At 31.3% G+C, this 18,156-nt stretch overlaps 1 protein-coding gene across 1 annotated transcript; it reads right to left on the reverse strand.

The window, feature by feature from the left end:
* Positions 1-3,063: 3,063 nt before the first annotated feature.
* On the reverse strand, positions 3,064-9,273 carry LOC143066274 (uncharacterized). Its single transcript, XM_076239267.1, has 2 exons — positions 9,250-9,273; positions 3,064-4,326 (listed from the first exon to the last, which is right to left on the reverse strand). Exon 2 carries the CDS (start codon positions 4,261-4,263, stop codon positions 3,064-3,066), a length of 1,200 nt encoding a protein of 399 aa, XP_076095382.1. The 5' UTR covers positions 4,264-4,326; positions 9,250-9,273.
* Between the last annotated feature and the right edge of the window lie 8,883 nt (positions 9,274-18,156).

Here is an 18,156-nt window from a genome sequence, read left to right on the forward strand (position 1 = left end):
GTTGCTTGTTTATTTTTCGATTTATTAGTTTGACTGTTCCTCTTGTATCTTTCGCCCCTCTCTAAGAAGTATTTGGCATAACGTTTTGGAATTTTCGGTCCACAATGCTGTTCAACCGTGTACGTGTTTGGCTTAATTTGTAACTCTTTTGATCTGAACGTCAATTTTACACTTGTGCATGTATTCGTAGCCAACTTTCATGTTGCAATAGTATTAATTTAAACATTTGACTTTTCTACACTTTACACCTGGGAAAAGAGAATAGAAAGGTAAATAACTCGTACACAATTTGTTGAAGTCTTTTGTGCGTTTTAATACGGCACTCAATTTCAAGCATATGTGTCGACATGTACTTTTAGTTTTATGAGATAAAAAATTCGGCTTTGAACATTCCTGGTAAAGGTCAATTTAGAAAAGCTCTTCCGACGCATTCAATTTATAATGTGTTGATTTCAAATCTTAATCTTGAATATACACATTTATAACATCTATCACCGAATATGGAAAGAATGAGCATATATAAGACTAAAAGTTTTGCTAAGTGCAGCTAAGGTAATATGTGTCAGACAATCTTAATTTAGAACAGTTTACTTTATACAAAATCGTTCAATTAAAACGATACCACGATAGAAAGACAGCGAACTACTCTTAAAAGATATTGTGTTTGTAAAAGTACAAATGTATATAAATCGAACCGGTGTGGGTATTTTATATGATAAAGTACAACTAACGTACTGCAAGAGAGGCAAAAGATACGAAAGGTACTTAAAATCACAAGCCGAAATTAATCTAATAACGCCATGAGCAAAAAAGAGAAAAAGACAACCAACAGTACACAAACAAATCGTCCAATTTATAGTCTTCGAACATTGTATCTATTCGGAATAATCAAATTCACTCTTTTTGTTTTTGTTTTAAGAGAAAATAACTTTTACTCTATTGTTTGTCTTCTGATCTTGATTCAAAAATACATTTCGCCATTTTTCATTGGATATTAACATTAACTGTAGTCATTTTTCATTGGGTAATGATAATAACTGTCGTCATTTTTCATTAGGGAAATTAATGACAATAATTGTCCTTTTTTGCTTTCCCTTTAATTTCTTCTTACCTTTTAGAAATGACTAGAATGTAAATATCACCGTCGAGTTGATTGTAAATAAAATATTTTACAGCTAATACATTAATGCTAGCAAGACAAATCTTTGTTTGGCTTGCCTGCTTTGCTTGTATCAATGTTTGCTCAAGCATGGCAATTAAGATAGGCGGGGCTTCAGCTTGTATACGTCATACTTAAATTTTATTGGACGGTTATGTTTGAAGTTAAGGACACTAAATTTTAAACATCACAGGATGACAAATATAAAGCGCTATCGTAGAAATGGAAGCCAAAAAATGTATTTGTTTTTTCTCGAAGATATGCATTTTCATCATCCAACTAAAAAGACTGTCGTCAAGTACTTTTAGAAAAGCAAAATAACTATTGGAACACACCTACTCTGATTTAGTGATTCATTACATAGGTATTTCATTTGACCCATATATTTCATCTTTTAGTACTGTGATTTTTTTTATGTTATAAAGTCAACCTGTAGCTTTGCTATATAAAAATGATAGAATCTGAAGCGAGATGATGTATCAAATGTTCTTCCTTTGTGCGTTTTTTAGACAAATTATTCATCTCAAACACACCCTAACATAAGGAGGTTCGCTCGATTTTCTCTTTTTGATACAATTGTTTCCAATTTTTTTCTTTTTTTTCTTGAGTCACGTAATGGAAGGACAGACACGGAAATAAGTAAACTTATAGATTGATATGTTCTCCGTCTGTATTAATAAAAAAAAAAGGAAGAATTTTCTTCATCCAACTTGATAGATAACTATGTCGTCGACTTGATATCTAACTGTTCTACCTAACTATGTAATAGATAAATTAAAAACTTATGCAAATGGTTGTTTTTTACAATAAAACACTCGTATTTGAGAAGAAAATTGTTATTTTATTTGTTTCTATTCACTTTTAAAAAATTTCTTACTAAAGTAAACATAACAGAAAGCACTTATCGCCTTCTCTATAAACAAAGAATAATCAGTTTGAAGGTTTACAAGCAAACATTAATCCAAAGTGCGCAATATTCAATAACAATAGACATAATAAATAAAATAATTACAGCTAATTTCCTAATGCATGGAGAACAAAACTTTGGTTGGCTTGCTTGCTTTGTTTGTATAACTGTTTATTCAAGCTTTGTAAATAAGATTGACATCTTTAAACAATTTATATAGGCATAGTTTTACCTGCATATATCATATTTGAATTTAATTGGGTGTTATTCTAATGATTGTACAATATACAAACAAAGCAGGCAAGCTAACCAAAGTTTTGTTCTAAATGTTGTAGGAAATTAGCTGTAAGTCACCCCCCTAATTAATTTATCCCTTTTATTAGAAAATCAAGTGCACCTTCTTATGTTAGGGTGTGTTTGAGATGAATATTTTGTGTTGAAAACGTACAAAGAAAGAATATTTGATACATCATCTCGCTTCAGATTCTATCATTTTTATATAGCAAAGCTACAGGTTGACGTTATAACATAAAAAAAAATCACAGTACTAAAAGATGAAATGAATGGGCCAAATGAAATACCTATGTAATGAATCACTCGAAATCAGAGTAGGTGTGTTCGAATAGCTTTTTTGTTTTAATAAAAGTACTTGACGACAGTCTTTTCAGTTGGATGATAAAAAATGCATATCTTCGAGAAAAAAACAAATACAATTTTTTGGCTTCCATTTCTACGATTGCGCTTTATATTTGTCATCTTGTGATGTTTTAAAATTTAGTGTGGCTGTCCTTAACTTCAAACATAACGTCCAATAAAATTTAAGTATGATGTATACAAGCTGAAGCCCCGCCTATCTTAATTGCCATGCTTGAGCAAACATTGATACAAGCAAAGCAGGCAAGCCAAACAAAGATTTGTCTTGCTAGCATTAATGTATTAGCTGTAATTAAAATAATTAAATCGTTCTGTTGTTCTGTTCCTCTATCAATCATCATGATCAGCTTATCGGAAACATTTTTGGTAGTGATTCTAAGGTAATGTGTTCAAAAAATGACTCGTTTGGTTTATCTTTTGCTTGATAAAGATATATATTGTCAGGCTTGTAGCGGATATATGCCGCCATACGAGAAAATCCGCTTTGTGTCATGGCTAGACGTAGTACGTCGGCCCTGGATAATACCAGTTGTTCAAAAACAGCTGTGTACATACCACCACATCCATCACGTGTGTGGTCAATATGGACAACGTGTCTGTTTAATGAAGCATAGTTGACATATCTTCTTTTTGCTTGATTTTTTATATCCTCGCTATCAGATGCAATGTAAAGGGCAAATTTTGACTTGTCTTGATAATTATCAAGAAATGTGAATACATTTTTCACATGAACACTGAAGTTTTTCGGGAGAAATACTGTACGAATGTGAACGACAACAAGCTTTCGTTTGTTATTCAATGTACAGTTTTTAATGAAGTTGGTTACATGTTTTAATAAGGCTGTTTCCGGTTTAAATAGTGCATGCCACAATTGAGACATGGCAAACGCCGGTGGCGACGTCAAAATCCATGGTATGGTTTCTCTTGCTATTGGATGGCTCATTATCCTATTATTCAAACGAATGTTAACGTGTATAACAACCATGTGTTCTTTCCATATGTCATATCCTCTTAAATTTTCAAAACTCTGCGGCAAATTACCATGTGCATCAATGTAGTTGACCATTAAAAATCCCTTTGACTTTGCTTTTGATACAGCTGCTGAACATTTTGACCAATCATATATTCGTGGCACAAAAAATTTCTTAATTTCACATGGTGTTTGATGAAGTACAACAAAAGTACGTTGTGTTAATAAAGATAGCAAAAAAGCACTCAAAATTTCCTTTTCTCTGTCACCAAGCCCTCCGCAAGTTCCAGCACATTCATACACCAATAACTTTTTATCACACTTAGACTCTGGAAAATAGTAGTTCTGAAAGATTGGTTCTATAATGTAAGGAGGGTTGATTTTTGTACAGTTTTGACATGCTGTCTCTGTTTTATTTTTGTTTGAATTGAGTTGTAAGATCGGTTCTATAATGGAAGGAGGGTTGATGTTTGTACAGTTTTGACATGATGTCTCTGTTTTATTTTTGTTAGAGTTGAGTTGTAAGACAGATGAGACCATTCCTTGCATCACCTTGGTAACGGTTGTTGACATAAGTATCTGTCGATCGTACGGAACAATTACAATAATTATTACTATGACCAAACCAACAAGCACCTGCAAAAATAGAAAATATCTAAACATTATCAAAAGTAATATCTGAAATCTACGGAAGCCGTAAGGGGACACACAAAACATTAGAAAATATTTTTTTTAATTCGAGATCACGATAAAACATTTCCATTTTACCGAGATCTCGATAAAAAATATATCGTTATCTCGATAAAACGAAATTGTATCGAGATCTCGATTTATTATATCGAGATCTCGGATTATTATATCGAGATCTCGGATTATTATATTGTTATCTCGGTTTAATATATTGTTTCGTTTTCTCGAGATAACGATTTAATAATCCGAGATCTCGATATAAGAGTTTCGTTTTCTCGAGATAACGATATAATAATCCGAGATCTCGATATAACAGTTGCGTTTTCTCGAGAAAACGAAACTGTTATATCGAGATCTCGGATTATTAAATCGTTATCTCGGTTTAATACATCGAGATCTCGATAAAAAATGTATCGTTATCTCGAGAAAACGAAACTGTTATATCGAGATCTCGGATTATTATATCGTTATCTCGAGAAAACGAAGCACTTATATCGAGATCTCGGATTACTATATCGTTATCTCGATTTATTAAATGGAGATCTCGGATTATTATATTGTTATCTCGATTTATTAAAACGAGATCTCGGATTATTAAATCGTTATCTCGGTTAAATATATCGAGATCTCGATAAAAATATATCGTTATCTCAATAAAACGAAACTGTATTTCTGAATTTGTCATTTTGTTGTTATCTAACAAATACTCAAATTAATATCAGAAAAAAAATGCAAAGCATTCTTTAAAAATTCTAACTTAATTCATTCATTTATTTAGTTTCAGAGAATAAACTAGTGGATTTCCCTAACTACGACCTGAATACCAAAACATATGTATATAAGTATTAAAATACTCAACGTAATCTTTATTTTTATTTTCACGTTACTTTTGCTGTTAATAGACCTCATTTGAAAGCCTATTAATAGAGGAACAAAAGTTATATAGTCAATATGTTCCGCAACGCATATTAGAGAAGTATTGAAGGACCTAAAAATAGAAATACGGCTGAACATTATGAAAAAGCTTATTTAAAATAATGGAATGAACTTCAGCGACCCGTCAGCCACAAATTAAGGAAAACTTTATACACCATTTGAAAGCTTATTAAAAGAGGAACAAAATGATATAAATAGTATGTGCCGCAATGACAGTTAGAGAGGTTACTGAGGACCTAAATGCCAAAATACACGTGAATATTAAGAAATGGCCAATTTTGAATAATGGAATGGATGTTTGGAATATTGGAATAGACTGTCGCGACCCTTCAACCCCTAATTCCAAATATACAGTATACCTAATTCGAAAGCTTATTAATATACCATTGTATCCCTCTTTCTATAAGCTTTCAAGTAGTGTATAAAGGGGTCGAAGGGTCTGTGTTACTCCTCTAATAAGCGTTGCGGAACATATTGACTTTATGTCTTTTGTTTTCTATAAATAAGCTATATAAGGTATAAGGTATGTATGTAATTAGGGGCTGAAGGATTGCAGCAGTCCATTCCCTTTTTCAAAATATCGATTCCATTATTCAAAATAAGCTATTTCTTAATGTTCACGCGTATTTCGACATGTAGGCTCTATGTCAATCCTCTAATATGCGTTGCGGAAGAGATTGACTATATGTCTTTTGTTCTCTATAAATAAGCTTTTGAATGAGGTATAAGGTATGTATGTAATTAGGGACTAAAGGATCGCAGCAGTCCATTCTATTATTCAAAATATCCCTTCCATTATTCAAAATTGGCTACATATTTCTTAACGTTCACGCGTATTTAGGCATATAGGTCCTCCGTAACCCACTCTAATGGTCATTGCGGCACATATTATTTATAACCATTTTGTTTCTCTATTAATAAGCTTTCAAATGGTCTATAAATTTTTCCTTAATTATGGGCTGACGGGTCGCAGAAGTTCACTCCATTATTCAAAATAAGCTATTTTATGATGTTCACCCGTATTTCTATTTTTAGGTCCTTGGTTACTCCTCTAATATGCGTTGCAGGACATATTGACTATATTCCTTTTGTTTCTCTATTAATAAGCTTTCGAATAAGGTCTAATGTATATCTGTATAGGGTCTGAAGGGTCGCAACAGTCCATTCCATTATTCAAAATATCCCATTCATTATTCAAAATTGGCTATTTTCATAATTTTCACGCTTATTTTGGCATGTAGGTCTTCTGTAACCCCTCTAATGGTCATTGCGACAAAATGGACATGTTATATCTATAAATATGGCATGAAGAACATCAAAGGTACTGTGAAAATAAAAATGGTAACGTTGAGTATTTTAATATATTTATATGTTTTGGTAGTCAGGTTTTCCATACATTGAACCAAGGAATTTCGGTTAATAATAGCATGGGAAATCCACTAGTTTATTCTCCGAAACTAAATAAATGAACGAATTAAGTTAAAATTTTTAAAGAGTGCTTTGAATTTTTGTTTCTGATATTAATTTGAATATTTGTGATAACATCAGAATAACGAATTCAGAAATACAGATTCGTTTTATCGAGATAACGATATATTTTAATCGAGATCTCGATATATTTAACCGAGATAACGATTTAATAATCCGAGATCTCGTTTTAATAAATCGAGATAACGATATAATAATCCGAGATCTCGATATAACAGTTTCGTTTTCTCGAGATAACGATATATTTTATATCGAGATCTCGATATATTAAACCGAGATAAACGATTTAATAATACGAGATCTCGATATTACGGAAGCCCATAGGGGACCTAAAAAAAAAAATTGAGATAACGAAATAAATAATTATCGAGATAACGATATAAATATATCGAGATAACGATTTAATTATATCGAAATAACGATTTAATTATATCGAAATAACGATATATATATTGAGATAACGAAATAATTTATTTTTTTTAGGTCCCCTATGGGCTTCCGTACGATATAACAGTTTCGTTTTCTCGAGATAACGATATATTTTTTATCGAGATCTCGGTAAAACGGTAATGTTTTATCTTGATCTCGAATTAAAAAAAAATATTTTCTAATGTTTTGTGTGTCCCCTTACGGCTTCCGTAGAAATCTGTGTGTATCAATATGTATATATATATAAAAACATCTATGAAAACATCAGACCACCTTTCCCATTACTAAATTAAAACACAAGGAGAAGAAGTATCACGGTTCACCATGCATGTACTCCCGAAAACAACTTTAAATTTTTTGAACTGTAACAACATTGATTATAAGGATATTGTCACACAAGAAAGAAAATGACTTAGCTATAGGCCCATGTTTAATTTATAACTTTCTAGACTACATAACAAAATGCCTGTACAAAGTTAGAAATACTAGTATGACAGTTTATATTATCCATTTGTTTGATTTGTTTGAGTTTTTGATTTTGCCATTTGATTAGGGATTTTCCGTTTTGAATTTTCCTCGAAGTTCAATATTTTTGTGATTTTACTTTTTATCATACGCACTATATGATTTACAAAATGAAATATTCACGAATTCAAAATTTAAAATGCACAACAGACATTAAACCTCCACTAGAAAGGTAAAGAACATTGCACATTGATTTGGTGAAAACATCTTCCTTAAATCACCCAGATCAAGTTAAAATAAAGATCAACAACATTACACCCATTTCATAAAATATATCGATATTTTAAAGAGAGTACACAAAGAAGATAAAACTATAGGCTCTAAAAAGCATGTGTCGATCACCTTGGTCTATGTGCATATTAAACAAATAACTCGGATGGATTCATGACAAAATTATGTTTTGGTGATGGTGATGTTTTGTAGATCTTACTTTACTGAGATTCTTGCTGCTTAACATTATGTCTATCTATAATGAACTTGGCCTAGTAGACAGTAGTAGTTACAGTGGGGGGGGGGGGAATAACAAAATTAACAAAATTTATGAAAACTGTTCAAAATTTACTCTAAAGGACAATAAATCCTTACGGGGTCAATTGACCATTTTGGTCATGGTGACTTACTTTTAAGTCTTACTTTGCTGTACATTAATGCTGTTTACAACTTATCTCTATCTATAATAACATTCAAGATAATAACCCAAAACGGCAAAATTTCCTAAAAATTACTTCTTCAGGGGCAGCAACCTAACAACAGGTTGTCCGATTCATCTGAAAATTTCGGGGCAGATAGTTCTTGATATATCTTATCATACAAGTGAGAGGTTTGACCAGCTATAAAGCTAGGTAATTTTCCACCATGTTTTACATAAGGAATATGAGTTCTTTACCAATCTTTCGATGTGTTTCGAATTTTTGAATTTGGGTCTTCAATTCTTTAGAACTTTATAATTTTTTGGCTTTCTGATTATGTTGATCTGAGCGTTACTGATGAGTCTAGTGTAGACGATACGCGCGTCTGGCGAATCAACTTACAAGTCTGGTATCTTTGATAACTAGGTACACCACTGAGTATATGACACTGATGGTGGACCCCGAGAGTAGTCAGCACGTCGGTGTTGACATGAATATCAATTATATGGTCATTTTTATAAATTAACTGTTTGCAAAACTATGAATTATTTGAAATACTAAGGATTTTCTTATTACAGGCATAGATTACCTTAGCCGTTTTTGGCACATTTTTTTTGGAATTTTGGGTCCTCAAATTATAAGTCTGGTATCTTTGATAACCATTTGAGCTTTTAATTTTGCCATTTGTTTAGAGTCTTGAATTCTCCTTTGGATTTCGAAATACGGAGTATGTCGATTGAATCGACTTGTAAATATGAAAATTTATAACATTTATTTGGCATGTGAAAACAATTGTATTATGTGCAAACTTTGTCACTAATACCTCATATTGAAAATAAAATGAGAAAATTAAGGCTCTTACCAGCGGAATGAACTTTATTCCTCTGTTTAAAAACGTTGCTGTCTTGAGCGTAGCCGCAACCATAGTTCCAGTCAGGATGGATCAGTAGCTATTGCAGAACCATCTGTAATAAAATTAGTTCACAACAGATTATGTATAGCTTGTGTGCTTTTTTTAATTTTATTTTGTTTTCAGGTTCTCTTTCTTTTGAAATATTTTCTATACTTTTTAAAAATTAATCAAAAACATCAACGCAAATTTGTTAAACAGTTAATTAGAGATGGGATATCATCACTAAATTAAATTTGGAATTTTTGAAATACGAAGGCTTTTCTACCTCAGGAATAGATTACCTTAGCTGTATTTGGCAAAACTTTTAGGAATTTTGGTCATCAATGTTCTTCAACTTTGTACTTTATTTGGCCTTTAAAACAATTTTTGATTCAAGCGTTACTGATGAGTCTTTTGTAGACGAAACGCGCGTCTGGAGTAAATATAAAATATTAATCCTGGTACCTATGATGAGTACCTTATTTGTACACGAAACGTGCGTATGTCGTATATATACAATTTTAATCCTTGTATCTATGATGAGTTTGTTTAAAACATAAGGAAAGGATGTATCAGCATGCATGAGCTCCCGAAAAAAAAACTTAAAACTTTTAGAATCTTAACAAACATTGATTTTATAGATATTGTCATTCAAGTGAGAGGTTTAGCTTGCTTTAAACCCAGGTAGTATTTGACATTTTTTTTTAAATAGGGAAATGTTTGTATAAAGTCAGGAATATGAAAGTTGTTTTCCATTCGTTTGATATGTTGGGGTTTTTGTCTTGCCAATTGGTAAGGGAATTTTCATTTTAATTTCCCTTTGGAGTTCGGTATTTTTGTTATTTTAAATATAACAATTATTAAAACTAAGAGTTTTTAACGTTTTTATGACTCTATATATGTTTTCGGGTTAAAATTCATAACGTGTTAGCACATTTAATTGTATCTATATCGGAATTTTTGATTCTCAATGCTCTTCAAATTCGTACTTAATTAGGCCTTTTATTTTTTGACTGATCGTCGAGGGGTCAACATAATCGTGGTATTGATGAGGTGGATTTATTTGTTTGTGAGAGAGAGAGAGAGAGAGAGAGAGAGAGAGAGAGAGAGAGAGAGAGTTAATTCAGTGTACGAGTGTGAAAACAAGTGTATTATGTGTAAGCTTTGTCGCTAACACCTCAAATTGAAAATAAAATGTGAAAATTAAGAATCTTACCAATGGAATAAATTTAACTTCTCTGTTAAAAAAAAACCAGCCGTCTTGACCGTAGCCGTAACCATAGTTCCTGTCAGAATTGATCAGCAGCCGTTGTGGAACCTTCTGTAATAAAGATATGTTCACAACTGAATATATATAGCCTTTTTTAGTAGTGTGGGCTTATTCTTTATTTTGGTTGATTTGTATGTTTTCGAGTTTTTTGTTTTTTTTTTGAAGATCTTTTCTATAATTTTGATGTAAAAAGTAAAATCACAAAAGTAATAAATTCCGAGGAAAATACAAAACGGAAAGTCCCTAACCAAATGGCAAAATCAAACGCTCAAACACATTCAACGAATGAACAACTGTCATATTCTTGACTCGGTACAAGCATTTTCTTATGTAGCAAGCGGTAGATTCATCCTGGTTTAAAAGCAAGCTAAACCTCTCACTTGTATGACAGTTGCATCAAATTCCGTTATATTGAAAACGATATGTGAATTAGTGTAAAAAAACCCAAACAGGTAAAAATGTCACAAATAGGGGTACATCAGTCAATATTGTGTTATAATCTTAATCACTATAACAACAAACAAATATGCAAAAGAGACGCACAAAAAAGCATATAGACACAGCACATTGGCATAAATAAAACAATAAGGGGATGTAAAAGTACAAAACCACGTCACATGTATCAAAGAAATACAACAAGGCATATTTATAGACACAGCTAGTACATTAGCAAAAAATGAAAGAAATGAATACAAAAATTATAGAATAATAACACACTGACGGGATGCATAAGTAGAGAACCACGTCATATGTATAAAAGAAACACAAAAATGCATAAAATGGGCATAGCGCATTAGCTAAAATGAAAGACAAGAATACACAAATGATCAGAGATACACTATGGCGGGATGTATAAATACACCAGCCACGCCAAATGGATATAATGAAGAAAAAAAAACTAGACAGTAAAGTAATATTAAAAAAAGACAAATAAAAGAACAACACGTTAACAAGATGATAAACAACGTATGTCGTCAGTACCAATAAAGGGGGCGAGATACTAAAGGGACAGTCAAACTAGAAGATTGAAAATAAACTGACAACGCCATGGCTAAAAATGAAAAATGACAAACAGAACAAATTATAGTACACATGACACAACCATGACAACATAGAAAACTAAAGACTAAGCAACACGAACCCCACCAAAAACTAAGGCTGATCTCAGGTGCTCCGGACGGGTAAGCAGATCCTGCTGCACATGTGGCACAGATCAAGTCCGAATTTGGGTGGCGTCACTTTTAGTTCTCTACTTATGTCCCTTAATGATGTAAAGTGTAGCAGGGGGGGGGGGGGGAATATATGCACCAATGACATATTCTCAATTTATTTAAACCAAAGCCAAAAATCAATATTTCGTAGCTTCAAAGCAATATGCAGTTTAAAATCCACATCAATATGCTGAAAAAAAACCTAAAGGGATCTAAGTCGCAATTTAGAATGAAAAATATTTAAGAATATTTCTCTGTGGATTTTTCTTATAAACTTTAATTTCCTTCCTAAATGATTCTTTGAATAGATATAGGAAGATGTGGTGTGAGTGCCAATGAGACAACTCTCCATACAAATAACAATTTAAAAAGTAAACCATTATAGGTTAAAGTACGGCCTTCAACACGGAGCCTTAGCTCACACCGAACAACAAGCTATAAAGGGCCCCAAAATTACTAGTGTAAAACCATTCAAACGGGAAAACCAACGGTCTAATCTATATACAGTGCAAACATTTGCAGCGGGATTAAACGTTTTAATGGATCCAAACCTTCTCCCTTTTTCTGAAACAATAGCATAACATCACAACAAAGAAAAACATACGATAAAATATCAATTGGCAGACTCAACTCAATCAAAAAACGTATGATTAAACAATGAACGAATAAATTTGATCTGCGATATCTGAATACAAATGCACAGTTAATTAAATATTAGAGACAAACATTCATGACCAAAAAGCTAACAAACAAATTCAAAAACAGGACATGACTGAGAAATATTTAACCAATCAATGTTCACTTTAGAAAAAAACCGTTTTTTTTATAATCTTGAAGTTTATACAAATGTTGTAAGAATAAGTGAAAAATTGAAGATATTACAAATAATCAAAGCTGGTGTACAGACAAGATCCATATAAATAAAAAATAACAAAAAAGCATTATAAACAGTATCAACAGGTCGAATTAACAAGAAAATACGATTTGAGAGTACTCGCAGTTACTGACAGCTAGTTAAAAGCCAAAACCAATTAATAATAAAAAATCATGCATCAGAGACTAAGCATGTATTGATTTCCGGATGAACGACTACCTTACTCACCAGACACAAGTTGGTTCCTTTTTCCTTTTTCCTTTTTCGATATTCAAATTTTGAAAAATATTACAAGTCCAAACTGATTTTTTTTTTTCATTCCAAATTTTTTTTCCTCAAAATTTTTTTTTCCTCAAAATTTTTTTTCCTCAAATTTTTTTTTTTTCCTTCAAATTTTTTTTTCCTCAAATTTTTTTTTCATGAAATTTTTTTTTTTCCTCAAAATTTTTTTCCTCAAAAAGTTTTTCTTCAAATTTGTTTTTCTATTTCCTTATTCGGTTTCTATTTCCTTATTGGATTTTCATTTCCTTATTAGATTTCCATTTCCTTATTCGATTTCATTTCCTTATTCGGTTTCTTTTTCCTTTTTCAATATTCAATTCCTTTTTCGGTTTCTATTTCCTTATACGGTTTCTATTTCCTTATTCGGTTTCTATTTCCTTATTCGATTTCCATTTCCTTATTCGATTTTCATTTCCTAATTCGGTTTCTTTTTCCTTTTTCAATATTCATTTCCTTTTTCAGTTTCTATTTCCTTATTCGGTTTCTATTTCCTTATTGGATTTTCATTTCCTTATTCGGTTTCTATTTCCTTATTCAGTTTCTATTTCCTTATTGGATTTTCATTTCCTTAAATTTTTTTTTTTCCTTCAAATTTTTTTTTCCTAAAATTTTTTTTTCCTCAAATTTTTTTTTTTCCTCAAATTTTTTTTCCTCAAAAAGTTTTTCTTCAAATTTTTTTTTCTATTTCCTTATTCGGTTTCTATTTCCTTATTGGATTTTCATTTCCTTATTAGATTTCCATTTCCTTATTCGATTTCATTTCCTTTCGGTTTCTTTTTCCTTTTTCAATATTCAATTCCTTTTTCGGTTTCTATTTCCTTATACGGTTTCTATTCCCTTATTCGGTTTCTATTTCCTTATTTGATTTCCATTTCCTTATTCGATTTTCATTTCCTAATTTGGTTTCTATTTCCTTATTGGATTTTCCTTTCCTTATTCGGTTTCTATTTCCTTATTCAGTTTCTATTTCCTTATTGGATTTTCATTTCCTTAATCGATTTTCATTTCCTTATTCGGTTTCTATTTCCTTATTCGGTCTCTATTTCCTTATTGGATTTTCATTTCCTTATTCAATTTCCATTTCCTTATTCGATTTTCATTTCCTTATTCGGTTTCTTTTTCCTTTTTCAATAGTCATTTCCTTTTTCGGTTTCTATTTCCTTTTTCAATTTTCATTTCCTTATTCGGTTTCCATTTCCTTTTTCGATTTTCAAATTTCGAAAAATATTACAAGTCCAAACTGATTTTTTTTTTCCTTCAAAATTTTTTTTCCTTCAAAATTTTTTTTCCTCAAAATTTTTTTTCCTCAAATTTTTTTTTCCTCAAAATTTTTTTTTTCTCAATTTTTTTTTCCTCAAATTTTTTTTCCCTCAAAATTTTCTCAAAAAGTTTTTCTTCAAAATTTTTTTTCGTTTCCTTATTCGTTTTCTATTTCTTTTTTCGTTTTCTATTTCTTTTTTCGTTTCCTTATTCGTTTTCTATTTCTTTTTTCGATTATCATTCCTTATTCGGTTTCTTTTTCCTTATTCGATTTTCATTTCCTTATTTGGTTTATATTTCCTTATTCAGTTTCTATTTCCTTATTGGATTTTCATTTCCTTATTCGATTTCCATTTCCTTATTCGATTTCCATTTCCTTATTCGATTTTCATTTCCTTATACGGTTTCTTTTTCCTTTTTCAATATTCATTTCCTTTTTCGGTTTCTATTTCCTTATTCGGTTTCTATTTCCTTATTGGATTTTCATTTCCTTATTTGATTTCCATATCCTTATTCAATTTCATTTCCTTATTCGGTTTCTTTTTTTCTTTTTCAATATTCATTTCCTTTTTTGGTTTCTATTTCCTTATTCGGTTTCTATTTCCTTATTGGATTTTCATTTCCTTATTCGATTTCCATTTCCTTATTCGATTTTCATTTCCTTATTTGGTTTCTTTTTCCTTTTTCAATATCCATTTCCTTTTTCGGTTTATATTTCCTTATACAGTTTCTATTTCCTTATTCGGTTTCTATTTCCTAATTGGATTTTCGTTTCCTTATTCGATTTCCATTTCCTTAAATTTTTTTTTTTCTCAATTTTTTTTTCCTCAAATTTTTTTTTCCTCAAAATTTTTTTTTCCTCAATTTTTTTTTCCTCAAATTTTTTTTTCTTCCTCAAAATTTTTTTCCTCAAAAAGTTTTTCTTCAAAATTTTTTTTCGTTTCCTTATTCGTTTTCTATTTTTTCGATTATCATTCCTTATTCGGTTTCTTTTTCCTTATTCGATTTTCATTTCCTTATTCGGTAACTTTTCTTATTCGATTTTCATTCCTTGTTCGGTTTCTATTTCTTTATTGGGTTTTTATTTCATTGTTATAATATTAGATTTCCATTTCCTTATTGGGTTTCTATTTCTTTATTCAGTTTTTATTTCCTTATTCAATTTTCATTTCCTTATTACTATTTATTGTTAAAAAAGGGTTCACCAATTCAGACAAAATTGAGATCTTTCTAGTATACAATGAAAAACGAACTGGAAAGTCTATATGAGAAATCAAAATGTTGTAACAGTGGCGGATCCAGAAGGGGGTTCCGGGGGCTGGAACCTCCCTTTTTCGGCCGATCAATGCATTTGAATAGGGACATATAGTTGGAACCCGCCCCCTTTTTAAAATGGCTGGATCTGCCCCTGTATAAGATGTGCATTATAAGCTGTTTCGTAAGAACAAATGTCCCTACGTAACAATATATAATAGATTATGAATGCCAGGGTATTCCCGATTTTGACATTACATGCCCCGTTTTTTACTCCTTTTACAGAAGCGACAAATGAAAACCTCAGTAGCCAGGTCAATAATTTTCTATATATAGATCGGAATTCCTTCTAGTTATTAAGACTCTGATTAATATCGGTTAAGGAAATCTTTTCCGGAACTTTATATAAATAAAAAAGAAAAGGATATAGATAGCAATTATCGTTACTAAGTGATGAAAACATCGGGTTATTCAATGAAATATGACTTATAGTGGAGGGGGCATTAAGTTTTTCCAGCTTTGTCTGTGTGTATGTCCGTACGTCAAGAAATTAGTTTCCGTTCTTTTATCTTGAGTTTGCCTCAACAAAATGTAAGAAACTTATACACAATCCGTATTACAACAAAATACAGATCACATTTGAATTTTGGTGGCGTCATTTATACCATTCTAGGGTTATGCGCCTTAACAAATTGAAAAAAAATACTGATTTTTGTGTTTCCGTTTCTTTCATAAGTTTGCCCGACATCAAAATCAAGACATATACAAAATACATTTGCAGTAAAGAAACAGCGTCTTTATTGCTGTTCTCTTGACAAATACATTGAGATCTTTTACACAGAGAAATCATTCTCGTTTCAATGAAAGTTAAAAGACAGTCCCTAGCACCGGTTTGAGCAGAATTGTTTGCTAAAGTCAATATTGTCACAGTTGTATGTGGCATAAAAGACACACATATGCGAGGCAATATAACAATTTGATATGAACAGCTGGCAAAGGCTACTTGGCAAAATCTGTCATGGATTGCCCGACTATTTCACTTATACATTAGTATAAAACGAGACACATTTAAAGTGAAATACAGGGTAAGTTACTAGAGGTTGTATGTATATATATAATCCCTCAAAAATGAAGTTTTAGGTGGTATGTACATATAATTAACTAAGAGTGTTCCGTCCTGCCTGTCGGTTTGTCCATAGATCTGGGAAGTACTAGAACACTACATTATGTAGGTGGTCTTTTTACCGGGCACAGAAAAAAAATCCACCACACTTGTCATTTTTACCGCGCTGAAGTACGTCCATTATTCATTATTCATTATTCAAAATTCAATAATGAATAATGAACTAGTTCATTATTCACTATTCAATGTTAAGTAATGAATGATGAAATAGTTTAGGTTTCATTATTCAAGTTGGAGCGGTGAATAGTGAAATAAAAATAACTGACACTGTAGCTAAATTCCGTATTTTTGAATTCGTCATTTTAGTGTTATCAAACGATCATTCAAATTATTATAAAAAAACACTCTGTAAATCTTTAATTTCATTTATTTATTTAGTTTCGGAGGATATAAACTAATGGCTTTTTCTTAACTATTTTTAAAAGAAATTCCATGTATGGACAACCTGAATACCAAAACATATATATCAACATTAAAATACTCTACGTTGTCTTTTTTTATTTTCTCTGGACCATTGCTATTCTTCATCCTCTGATTAAAGATATCACAAGTTGATTGTGCAGCAATGACCATTAGAGGGGTTACGGAGGACCTAAATGACAAAACACGCGTGAAAATTAAGGAAAAGCCAATTTTGAATAATGAAATGGATCTTTTGAATAATTGAATGGACTGCTGTTACCCTTCAGCCCCGAATAATACACCTTATAACTCATTCGTAAGCTTTTTAAGAGAGGAACAAAAGGTATATAATCAATATATTTCGCAACGTTCATAACAAACGACAGTGTGTGTACTCGATTGTGCTTTCAAACAACCGTAACTTTCCGTTGCAAGTAGTAACTAACCGTTGCAACGAACGGTTTGTGATTAAGATTTATTTCCCTTGAAATTGCACAGACATAAACAAGCTAAAAATAAAATATTTTCATATTTTTTTCAAATAATCGCCTGTTATACAGATACAACAGTTTAAATTGAATAAGTTGGCAATTTTTTGGGGTAGGCTTTCAAAACCATGATAGAATAAGAGCTATTTTAACATATAAAATTGCCCTTATTGAAAATGTATATTATGATAAATACAAGTGTGGACACAGCTGAGCGTGGATAGTATGTTTGGATGTTTGACAGTGTCTTATGACAAAAGGAGTTCTATGTTTTCCTAAATGGTGTTACTAACTGTGTTGCACGGTGACAACCGATCTGAGCCTTATAGGAGTATTATTTATTTAATTTTTTTTTTTTTATGTTCAAAACAGGAATGGAGGAAACAGTAATTACATTAGTTACCAAATGATTATGATAGAATATGTTCTACATCTTTGATTTGGGATACATTTTGTAGCTAGGAGAGCAACACATAAAAGGTTCATTTTTTCACGTGTTTTTTTTTCTAAATGGGAGATGATATCAAGAATTGAGAACATGATATAAGGAGCCTGTAACTCGGTGATTGTGATTATGTGTTTGTCACGGACGGACGGATGGAGAAGTCTTTCAGTGCTATTTTACAATATTGACAAAAGAATCAACGATTAGA

The sequence above is a fragment of the Mytilus galloprovincialis genome, chromosome 3, assembly GCF_965363235.1.
Source record: "Mytilus galloprovincialis chromosome 3, xbMytGall1.hap1.1, whole genome shotgun sequence".
Classification (NCBI taxonomy): Eukaryota; Metazoa; Mollusca; class Bivalvia; order Mytilida; family Mytilidae; genus Mytilus; species Mytilus galloprovincialis.

Coding starts and splice junctions, on each gene's coding strand:
- LOC143066274 (XM_076239267.1), bottom strand. CDS start 4,263: ATGTCAACAACCGTTACCAAGGTGATGCAAGGAATGGTCTCATCTGTC.